Genomic DNA, 11,341 nt, shown 5'->3' with positions numbered 1-11,341 from the left:
GTGCTCAGCACCTCGTGCAGAGGCTCCATGATTCTTTTCCAAAGATTATTACAAGAACACAGTGTCTTAACCCTCTCTAAATACATAATACACAGTACATAGGGCCTGGCTCTGCAACCTGCTTAATTCACAGGTGAATTGTCTTCATGCAAAATATCACCTGGATTCAGTGACAGATCCTTGTATTATTATACAAAAATGACGTCTCATTGGATTCCATGAGCAAATCCTGCAAAATTTGCGAATAAAAATAAGTAATCAACAACAACAAGAAGCAAAAACTGCATCAACTGCTTTTAATCCAGCTTTGCAATGACTGCATCAACGACTTCTTGGGTCGTGCTGCTTCCTCCCAAGTCTTTAGTCCTGTACTTGCCTTCTGCTATTACGCGCTTCACAGCGGTTTCAAGCCGGTCTGCAAAGGATGGGAACTGCAGGTGCCTCAACATCATCGCAGATGATAGCAGCAGGGCCACCGGGTTTGCCTTCTTCTGCTCCACAATCTTCTCATTCCCTACGTTGCCTGCTGAAGCACCTTGCTCAAACACTGCATGATCTTGACCAACATTACCTGAGAACCCAAAAAAGAAGATGATCAGATGTAAATTCAAGTTAAGAGACTGATTATTAGAGTATAATCTTTGTAGTGCCATGTGTCGCCAGCATTGATAGGTTCAATTACATAAACTAGATACCATATATCTAAATCTAAAATTACATAGGCCAAAGGAGACAGAACAATGTCTAAAGCTGTAACGGGCACATTGCAGGAGTCGACACCCTAAGAGTAGTACTACATTTTTGTGTCAAATTCTTGTCACCTACGGCCTCCAAATGCAGAAAGCCGATAACTTAGATCCCCATGGTCCCCTCCATCAGCATGAATGATAGACAATTGAGCAAAAATGAAACTTTAGGTCAGAACATTGTTAAACTAACCTCCTGGCATGACACCAGTGCCTCCAGCAATACCTGCAGCTGTGTTCGCCACCAGATTGCCGTAAAGATTTGGTGTGACCTGCAAATGGATGATTCAGATTCAATCTAGTGCTGATACTTTATATGCAAGCATGTGTATAAGATATTCTGTGTTTGAAACATACAATTCACTTGAATCATAATATATAAATCATCCATATTTAGTAAATAAAGTACATGTTACTTAAATTACATAAGGCCACGCTCAATCAAAATAAACCATTCACATTTTAGCATGAAATAAATGATATATGATGCCTTGTTAGAAGTATCATAAACTTATTTTCGAATTTGCTAACTTATGCTACATATGCAAGAAGAGGGAAGTTAATTTTTGTCAAATGTATCTTGAACCTTTCAAATCAGCTTTCTCATGTGATGAAAGTGAATTTAACTTTTTTATGTTTCGCATAAATGTTCTTGTTATTCTGTTGGGATGGGCTGGAGATTCTTACGATTACATATTCTAAAGATCATACATTGTTGAAATTGTACAAGGTTGTCCTAGTATGCAACATGTAGCATTATCTAGGAAAACACAACAATTGATTGGTGTCCATGACATGCCATGCCCAACTATACTAAGATTTTTCATGACATATCATGTAGTTCCCATGCCACAAGTCATGTCCCTGCTTGGAAGCCAGGCACTTCAAAATTATACCACAACAACATGATAGTGATGGTGGTCAACAAACAGTCCAGAAGCTACACGAATAAAAGTAGTTACACAAATTACATTGTCCCTCCAAATGAAAATAATCACTCTAATAATAGATCTAAGAAACAATAATCCAAAATTTTCATTAACTTGAAAAGTGAACTAAATATGATGCAGCATACCATAACATCAAACTGCTCAGGCTTTGAAACGAGTTGCATACAGCAGTTATCAACAATGATCTCATTATACTTTATCCCTGGATATTTTTTTGCAACCTCACGACATGATTCTAAGAACAGACCATCTGCAAGCTTCATAATATTGGCCTTGTGCACAGCCGTGACTGTTTTTCTGTTGTTAAGGTATGCGTACTCAAAAGCATACTTGGCAATTCGCTCAGAACAGAACTTTGTAATCACCTAGCAAAGATGTCAAAAGGACAAGAAATAAACAAGAGGGGAGAAAGACTTAACACAAACAAGAAATGAAAGATATCAATCACTAAAGGAAAGCAGTACAATATACAGACTGCTCAAACTGAAGATTGATTTTGCTATATGGCTCTACTAGAATTTAATGCCTAATTGCATCCGAATTTATCAATTAAAACAGGACTGATCCAACTCCAAATGGACAACTGAGAGTTTAAAAAGACAGTCAAAGTAATAGTCATAACTTCAGACAAAGTACAAGCAAGGACATCAGAGAACGAAGCTAGAGTAAACAAGCAATCAAAATAAGAAAGCAAAACTACAGCACACAAAATGAAAGGAGTGAGGACTTTAAATCGAAGTGAGATTATCTTGTTTCATAGATTTTACAGTGGTTCTAAGAGCAATGGACAGCAAGAGATAAAGGACAGTCCCAGTTTGGCTAGGGATTTAACTGGTCGATTACCAAGATACTAAGTATCTCTATATCAGGGGTTCCAGTTTTGTTTCAGGTGTGCAAGTTATTGGGAACTTTTTCCAAAGGATCTTAAGTGTCATGAGGTTTTCTATACTGTGATCTAACTATCCCCATGTGGAAGTCAACTAAAGTGAAAATTGTTCATCTGGCTTTCTTTATGGTGAAAATTCTGCATTTCCTCATGTTAGCAACCAAATGATTACACAAAAAGAAAGATGAAATGCAGTAAGACGATTAGTGTTCCTAATTAGGGTTTTAGGGTATCCTACACAATGTTTTAAGGCATACTAGAATAATTGGAAGCCAGTAGTTATGCAATTTCAGGGATGACAGACCACTAGGAATTTATTAGAGGGGTAAACAGAAAAACCCAACAGGAATCATACTCTTTTAGAAATCTTGGTTAAAGAAAACACCAAATAGAAAAGGAAAAAAAAAATACAAAAGTGGTCAGCAACTCTGATTTCTCATGTGAACAAAACCAGAGATACGGAAAACAAACTAGTGCATACTTGTTTTTCATGACTCAAGAAAGAGCTGTGCCAGGCAAACTGACTTGCAGGCATCTTTTAACTCTTTAAAAGAGACCCAAAAAGAATATCAACTGACTATTACATAATATAAATGGTTCCTACCAAATTCAAACAAGTTCAAAACACAACATATTGGTCCTCTTTGGCAGTAAAGAATTCTAAAAAAAATATGCCAAAAAATCCTTAGAAAAGGTGAAAAGGATCTAGAACTCGTAGACATGTTATGCTCAAACTGGATCTTAGGTCCACCTGAACCTCACTTATTGTGAATTGCATCAGCTTGCAGCTACAACAATCATGTACTCAAAACATCATATGTATAAGCTTCAAGCAAAGTGCAACACATCACGATTTGATGAAACACCTTTATGCAACCCTGCCTACAAACTGGCGCATAATCGTCAAGTCTCATGCTCATCCTTCCTTTTTTCTTGACATCAATGGCAACCATTATTAATATGACCTTCCTTTTGCACTGAATGTCAACATAAGGATCACCAAATAGGCAAAACCAACTTTTGTATTTGTTGTTGCTCTTTCAGTGGCTCTTTGAATAGTATTTGATAAACATAATACTCTTCTTCAATATGCTCATGGCATGGTTCATCTCATATGGCCTCTTAGGCCAGTTGAACTGACAACTTGCTATGGTTGTTGTAGTGTAGCTTTTCACATCTTCTACATGCATTAGATACCACAAATTGGGGAAAGTTAGCCCAGCAACCCCACAACTTTATCAAATTTTCCATCCAATTTCAACAATAAAAATCATTCACATCAATTCTTTGAATTAATTGTTGATGCAATCCATCATTTAAGGGCTCTAATAACAAACATATGTAGTACCAGGCATTACAGGACTCTACAAGGATTTGGATATAGGTGTCCAGAGTGAGAACCCAACAATGAAGGTTATGTTCAACGGAATCACCGTGAATAAGGTTTGGTTACAAAAGTTTAACAATTAGATAGAATGGATACTACAAAGATGGTTAACGAGTAAAATTTTAATGTACTGTGTGTGATATTATAGCTTAAAGTAAAAAAGAGACAACACACAGACACAAACATATAAAAGCTGGTCTCTGCCACACCAAATATATAGTCAGCGATAAGAGTATCCAAGGGTGACTACCATACCAAAAAGAAAATCATCCATAGGAGTCTAATAGCTTGATTGAGAAAACAAATATCTATAGCCATGCATGTCAACTCTGCTAATTTAATTTGTAATACTACATAAAAAGCATGCATCAAGTCCCAAAATAAAAACAGCAACCATAAATTCAGTCATTTTGCTCAATCCCCTTCAACATCATCCCTCATCTCCACCACATTCAGGCATTCGCCACCACCAGTACGACCTCTTCTTTGCCACTGCCTACTGATTACTATTACGAAAATAATTATGCATTTGCTTCATCACGCTCTCTGGCACTTGTGACCAAACACATTTTTATCTACATGAACTAATGATCCACAAGAACAAGAAAGTCTTATGCAAACAATAATGAAAAGAAAAACTTATATTGGCAATTCTAGTGACAACTCGAATTCCATTCCATGTACAAGGAGCATACAAGTTGATGAGGGTAATAATGGTGACATGACGCGTTACGATGTCAGCCATGACTGGACGACACTCTGTTCGAAAGAGGGCAATAATGTCGACGCGATGTGCGCTGACGTCACCCGCTCTCGGACAACGACTTCATCGTTATCTGACCCAAAGCGCTCGACCGAGGCAGAGGAGAACGACCACCGAGGCACGCCCATACCCTGCGGCAGTTCGGTTCTCCACGCAACGTCAATAGCAATGTCAGACGCCATCAGAGGTACGATCTTGCCTCCTGCAGGCAGGCACGTCAGGTAACACTCAACTGCCCTATAAATACCCCCGAGTTCTAAAGGAGAAGGGGGGACCTCTTCATACAAAAACTCCCTCCACATCATCTAACTTGATCGTCGGAGGGGTCGGGTCGAGCATCCGACCCGACTTGTGTGCAGGTACAAGGGCGGGGTTGCATCTCCCCGGCGCTGCGGAAAAGCTTCACTCCCCACGCAACGTCCCGACCGGACCACCGTAATCGGCCACCTCAGCAGTCTCGAGGAACGCCGTGCAAGATCCCCGCACATTCGGACCCAAACCAAGCAGCGTCGGCCCCGAGGCCACGGCATAAAGTTGTTTACACTAACAGATTGGCGCTAGAAGGAGGGCCTCCGAATGTCGAGCGATCAGCAGATCCACTCTGGCGAACCCGCAGCTATGGGGTTGCGTCCGGTCGGCACTCCGGAAGAACATCCCCTGCGTGATGAACCCCGAGACGGACGCCCCGCCACAACATCGGAGCGCTACTGGCGGTTGTTCAACGACCCGGGTTTATCGCCACCCGATGCCCCCGTCGGCCCGTATCGCCTGAAGCCTTCCACGACCTCGCTCATCAAGTCCGAGCACTGGCGAGCGTGGTGCAAACTATCATCCCGCTCGTCTACCAACCGACGCCCCCGCATATAACCCAGCCTCTGCAACAGCGGGAGGCCCACACCCAGACTCATGCACCACTTCCCGAGCTCCCCGCTTCGCCTCGGAACCGAACAGCCCAGCCCGGGAACCGAGAGGCGGAAGACACATCGAGTCGCCCAGAGCCAGGGGCGCTGTCCGTGGACTCGACGAACGCCCTGCGAGCCCAGTTGCGCCTCTTTAGTCAACGCCTCGACGAAGTACAGCAGGAGGTTCGCAGGTCAAAAGGAGAGCTCGGAGCGGACGGACACCAAGGGTCCCTGTTCGCGCCCGAAATACAAGATCAAGTGATTCCACCACCCTTTGGCGCCGCAGTAGTCTCAGGCGACACGAGGTCGAGCACGTCTCGATCGGGCAGGCCGCGGCGAGGGAGATGGTCTCGGGGAACATGGAGCCGAGGAGCACGACGCTAGCGGGCCGGCCGCGCAGGTGTGGTCTCGGGGGGCGTGGAGCCGAGGAGCACGACGCAGGCGGGCTGACCGCGCAGGTGTGTCCCGGGGAGCACAGAGCCGAGGAGCACGACGCAGGCGGGCTGACCGCGCAGGTGTGTCTCGGCCGCATGATGCCCGAGACCACACCTGCGCGGCCTGCCCGCCTGCGTCGTGCTCCTCGGTCGCATGATGCTCGAGACCACACCTGCCCGCCTGCGTCGTGCTCCATGCTCCCCGAGACACACCTGCGCGGTCAGCCCGCTTGCGTCGTGCTCCTCGGCCCAATGCTCCCCGAGACACACCTGCGCGGTCAGCCCGCCTGCGTCGTGCTCCTCGACTCTGTGGCGTTGCTCCTCGGACTCAACCAAAGGGAGGACGAGCCCCTCTCCCATTTTGTGAACCGTTTTACGACGCAAATCCGAGGGCTCTCGGACGCTCACCCCTTTGTTGATGCAGGCATTCATGATAGGCCTGCGACCTTCCAGGTTCTTCTGGTCTCTTGTGGAGCGACCCCCCACGGCGGTACCCGAGATGCTCCAGCGAGCGAGCCAGTTCATCGCCGCAGAGACATGGATGGCCGGGAGGCGCGAAGAGCACAAGAGGGTCAAGCCAGAGCCGCCCCGGCAGCAACAATCCACTACATCACGACGTAGGTTGGACAGATCCGACCCGCCGGCACCAAGGCCCCCTCTCCCCGCTTTGAGCTCGTCCCAAACAGAAATATTTCTCCACATAAGGGAGAAGGGGCTGCTCAAATATCCCTACCCGATGAGGAGTCCACGAGGTCGATCTCACCGTTGGGGGCAATCACTTTGCCCTTGACCCTGGGAGCCCCGCCGAGGTCGAAGACAGTGATGACCACCTTCTTAGTGGTTGACCTCCCCACCACGTTCTCCCTTATGTGGAGAAATATTTTTGTTTGAGACGAGCTCAAAGCGGGGAGAGGGGGCCTTGGTGCCGGCGGGTCGGATCTGTCCAACCTACGCTGTGATGCAGCGGATTGTTGCTGCCGGGGCGGCTCTGGCTTGACCCTCTTGTGCTCTTCGCGCCTCCCCGGCCATCCATGTCTCTGCGGCGATGAACTGGCTCGCTCGCTGGAGCATCTCGGGTACCGCCGTGGGGGGTCGCTCCACAAGAGACCAGAAGAACCTAGAAGGCCGTAGGCCTATCATGAATGCTTGCATCAACAGAGATGGGTGAGCGTCCGAGAGCCCTCGGATTTGCGTCGTAAAACGATTCACAAAATGGGAGAGGGGCTCATCCTCCCTTTGGTTGAGTCCGAGGAGCAACGCCACGGACGACTTTGGTCGAGCGTAGGCCAGGAAGTTGAGCTCGAAGTTTCGAGCGAGCTGGTCAAAGGAGGTGATGGTCCCGGTCTTCAGGCCGCTGTACCATGCGCGGGCCGGCCCCCTCAATGTCGTTGGGAACACCCTGCACATCAAGGCGTCAGAAGTCCCATATAGCGTCATTTGGGCGCGAAAGGCGGCTACGTGGTCCGCGGGGTAAGTGGCGCCGTCATAGGCGTCCAGCGAAGGGAGCCGGAAGTGTGGTTGAATCACTTGATCTTGTATTTCGGGTGCGAACGGGGACCCTTGGTGTCCGTCCGCTCCGAGCTCTCCTTTTGACCTGCGAACCTCCTGCTGTACTTCGTCGAGGCGTTGACTAAAGAGGCGCAACTGGGCTCGCAGGGCGTTCGTCGAGTCCGCGGACAGCGCCCCTGGCTCTGGGCGACTCGACGTGTCTTCCGCCTCTCGGTTCCCGGGCTGGGCTGTTCAGTTCCGAGGCGAAGCAGGGAGCTCGGGAAGTGGTGCATGAGTCCGGGTGTGGGGCTCCCGCTGTTGCAGAGGCTGGGTTGTATGCGTGGGCGTCGGTTGGTAGACGAGCGGGATGATAGTTTGCACCACGCCCGCCAGTGCTCGGACTTGATGAGCGAGGTCGTGGAAGGCTTCAGGCGATACGGGCGACTGGCCGACGGGGGCGTCGGGTGGCGATAAACCCGGGTCGTTGAACAACCGCCAGTAGCGCTCCGATGTTGTGGCGGGGCGTCCGTCTCGGGGTTCATCACGCAGGGGATGTTCTTCCGGAGTGCCGACCGGACGCAACCCCATAGCTGCGGGTTCGCCAGAGTGGATCTGCTGATCGCTCGACATTCGGAGGCCCTCCTTCTAGCGCCAATCTGTTAGTGTAAACAACTTTATGCCGTGGCCTCGGGGCCGACGCTGCTTGGTTTGGGTCCGAATGTGCGGGGATCTTGCACGGCGTTCCTCGAGACTGCTGAGGTGGCCGATTACGGTGGTCCGGTCGGGACGTTGCGTGGGGAGTGAAGCTTTTCCGCAGCGCCGGGGAGATGCAACCCCGCCCTTGTACCTGCACACAAGTCGGGTCGGATGCTCGGCCCGACCCCTCCGACGATCAAGTTAGATGATGTGGAGGGAGTTTTTGTATGAAGAGGTCCCCCCTTCTCCTTTAGAACTCGGGGGTATTTATAGGGCAGTTGAGTGTTACCTGACGTGCTTGCCTGCAGGAGGCAGGATCGTACCTCTGATGGCGTCTGACATTGCTATTGACGTTGCGTGGAGAACCGAACTGCCGCAGGGTATGGGCGTGCCTCGGTGGTCGTTCTCCTCTGCCTCGGTCGAGCGCTTTGGGTCAGATAACAATGAAGTCGTTGTTCGAGAGCGGGTGACGTCAGCGCACATCACGTCGGCATTATTGCCCTCTTTCGGACAGAGTGTCGCCATTATTACCCTCATCACAGGTCATAGAAAAGAATTATAAAGTTGGAGAATTGTAATCATAAGTATTAGGTAAAGTTCCTCGTCCAAGTCCCCAACTCGCAAAGCTTTGGCAGAAATGTAAAGCTTCATACCTTGAGACTCTCCACGACGCCAGGAACGACCTCGTGCTCCAGACCGGAGTACTCCCCCTCGGTATTCTCCCTGATCACCACAATATCCACGTTCTCATGCCTGGTCGGCAGTCCCTGAAGGTTGAAGCAATGGACGAGCGACGCGTAGAGATCGAGTTCCCTTCTCAGCTGCATGTTGAGGGAGCTGACCCCTCCGCCCACCGGCGTCCTGAGGCCGCCCTTGAGGCAGACCTTGTTCCTCCGGATCGACTCGATAACCTCTGCGGGCACCGTGGTCATGTCGCCGTGGACCTCATAGGTCTCGAAGTATACCGGCGCGTGCATCGCCTCCATGACCTGCTGCACGGCGCCGGTGACGAGGGGCCCGATCCCATCGCCTGGGATCAAGGTCACGGGCCTCGGTGATCCGTCCCCGGGGCGGGGCATGTAGGTCACGAAACGCCGGCCCTCGGCGCGGCCACGCGGGGACCGCGGCGAGACGATGACGGCGGCATCACGGAAGAGGTGGCGGAGAAGCGAAGGGCTTCGCCTCGCCATGTCGGTCTTTGGGTCATCGATTCGAAAGGTTTAGGGTTTCAGACAGAACGACCAAATGACGAAGACACCCTCACTAGAGAGGGGTTTTGTAGTCATTTTGTCAAGCGAGTAAAGAGATGGCAACAACTTATCATGTAACGTAACATCTTAATTTTAATTTCATCGTTCATAATTCGATCCATAACACAAAAGAAGAGAACATAATTAATCTATCTAATTACAAGTAAATGAAGCAATGGAGCATATTGGAGCCCTTTGTCTGCTAATAAATCAGATTATAGTTGACGAACCACCATCAAGAGGTGACCATAATTAACAATTAGATTGGTACTCACTAATCCAAATATCATATTTCGTGTGAGAATGGAGCACATTTGGGAACAATATTACTTTTCCCTAAAGCGTTGGCACTAAGTTGCTTTTATTGTGAATAAGATTAGTGATATATGGTAATTCAACTGTTATTATAGATTATCATTTATAATTAATTATCTTTAGTATTTTGATTCTTACATTTTTAAAATTACATTGAAATATTTATACTTACGAAAGTTAAACATTGAAACCCTATACATAATTAAAAAGATGATTTTATAGGATTAAAAATTAAAAAAACTTTGATAGAATTTTTTATATAAACTAAATCACCAAGAAATGGAGTGAAAAGTTCATTAGAAGATGTAAAATAAATTATTTGTAGATTTAAGAAAATCTTTAAATTCATATCACTAGAAAATCTAAAAGAAAAGTAGATCTAACGAGATCTAATAAGAGATAAAAAGCAAGAATAATAAACCTCCCAACTGGGTTCCTTCTAAAAACTCAAGATCTGAATGACATCCATGCATCGCGGTTCTTCGTGTTGGCAAGCAACCTACTTCGGTTGTTCTATTCAATTCCAATTAAAAACCACAAAAGAATAATTATGAGATATAGTGCTGAAATTTAGAAATATCTACTTTGTTCTTGACTTGCTTTGCTTCGAATCAGAGTTGATGCTCGAGTATCTCTTGGTACTTCTTCCAAGATTACTAGGGATTTGGTGATAATAGGAGATCTTTCGGCAGAAAGTTTTAAGATCTTTCTATCATGTGTGGGTTTTCTATTACTAAAATATTAGAAATGGACTTCGACCACATCTTTATCCTGAGCGAAGAAAGAAACAGAAAGCGGTGCGTTATTCACTGATGTGAGAATGTTTTTATCTTTTCGGAACATGTAAATTTCAGAAGATATTCTTGAGGGTAAGGAAACGACGGACTTATGAGCTCTTGATTTCCTTAATCTCTCACAACTATGTTTTAGTTGAATGTGGAGGAGGTGTTTGAGGTCAAACACACGTATCTTTTAGTTGGATGTTGGATGTGGAGGAGGTGTTTGAGCTCACAATGCATAGGACACGGCCTCCCTGTCTGGTGGCCAAATACATGCATCTTTTATTTGCATGTTGGATGTGCGTTCCGCCTTGTGAGCATATCCTTTCAGACACAACTTTCTACTTGCAGGTATATTAAGATAGTGAAGCAGCATAGTCTGCAAGTGACCAAGAGGAGAAGAGACCATGAAGTCCGCAAGTGAGCGCCATTATCAGGCCTGACACTATTGCATTCGTGCCAAATGAAAGATAAGCTACTGGGTGGATGGGTTTTCCACAGAGAGACGGAGGAGAAACCTGGCCGGTGCTCTGACCCTCGTCTTCCGCCGTACTCCACGGAGGAACCATTCTACTCTAATGTGGCGGACAATCGCTTGTGGCCCCTTCCGTACGAAACGATATCGTCACAGGTATAACCATCCCGGAAAGCTCGGGGCGACGTCGATCCATGTAGGTTGGTTGATGCTCGCACATAAGCTTAAACGGACTGTAATTAATTGACCCCATACGGCTAACTCATCCTC

General features: G+C 47.1%; 1 protein-coding gene across 3 annotated transcripts; it reads right to left on the bottom strand.

Moving 5' to 3' along the window:
- Position 1: 1 nt before the first annotated feature.
- LOC135650232 (isocitrate dehydrogenase [NAD] regulatory subunit 1, mitochondrial-like) lies at positions 2 to 9,486 on the bottom strand. Of its 3 annotated transcripts, XM_065169488.1 has the most exons (5): positions 8,906 to 9,478; positions 1,822 to 2,061; positions 940 to 1,018; positions 377 to 571; positions 2 to 229 (listed from the first exon to the last, which is right to left on the bottom strand). In XM_065169488.1, the coding sequence occupies exons 1-5, from the start codon at positions 9,440 to 9,442 to the stop codon at positions 207 to 209; spliced, it is 1,074 nt and encodes a 357-aa protein (XP_065025560.1). In that variant the 5' UTR covers positions 9,443 to 9,478; the 3' UTR covers positions 2 to 206. The 3 variants fall into 3 exon arrangements, with proteins under 3 accessions (XP_065025560.1, XP_065025559.1, XP_065025561.1); XM_065169487.1 differs by having other exon boundaries at positions 139 to 571; positions 8,906 to 9,477; XM_065169489.1 differs by lacking the exon at positions 1,822 to 2,061 and having other exon boundaries at positions 139 to 571; positions 8,906 to 9,486.
- Between the last annotated feature and the right edge of the window lie 1,855 nt (positions 9,487 to 11,341).

Source organism: Musa acuminata, chromosome BXJ3-9 (assembly GCF_036884655.1).
Source record: "Musa acuminata AAA Group cultivar baxijiao chromosome BXJ3-9, Cavendish_Baxijiao_AAA, whole genome shotgun sequence".
In the NCBI taxonomy this organism is placed as follows: domain Eukaryota; kingdom Viridiplantae; phylum Streptophyta; class Magnoliopsida; order Zingiberales; family Musaceae; genus Musa; species Musa acuminata.
This window is presented reverse-complemented; position numbering and strand designations above follow the sequence as displayed.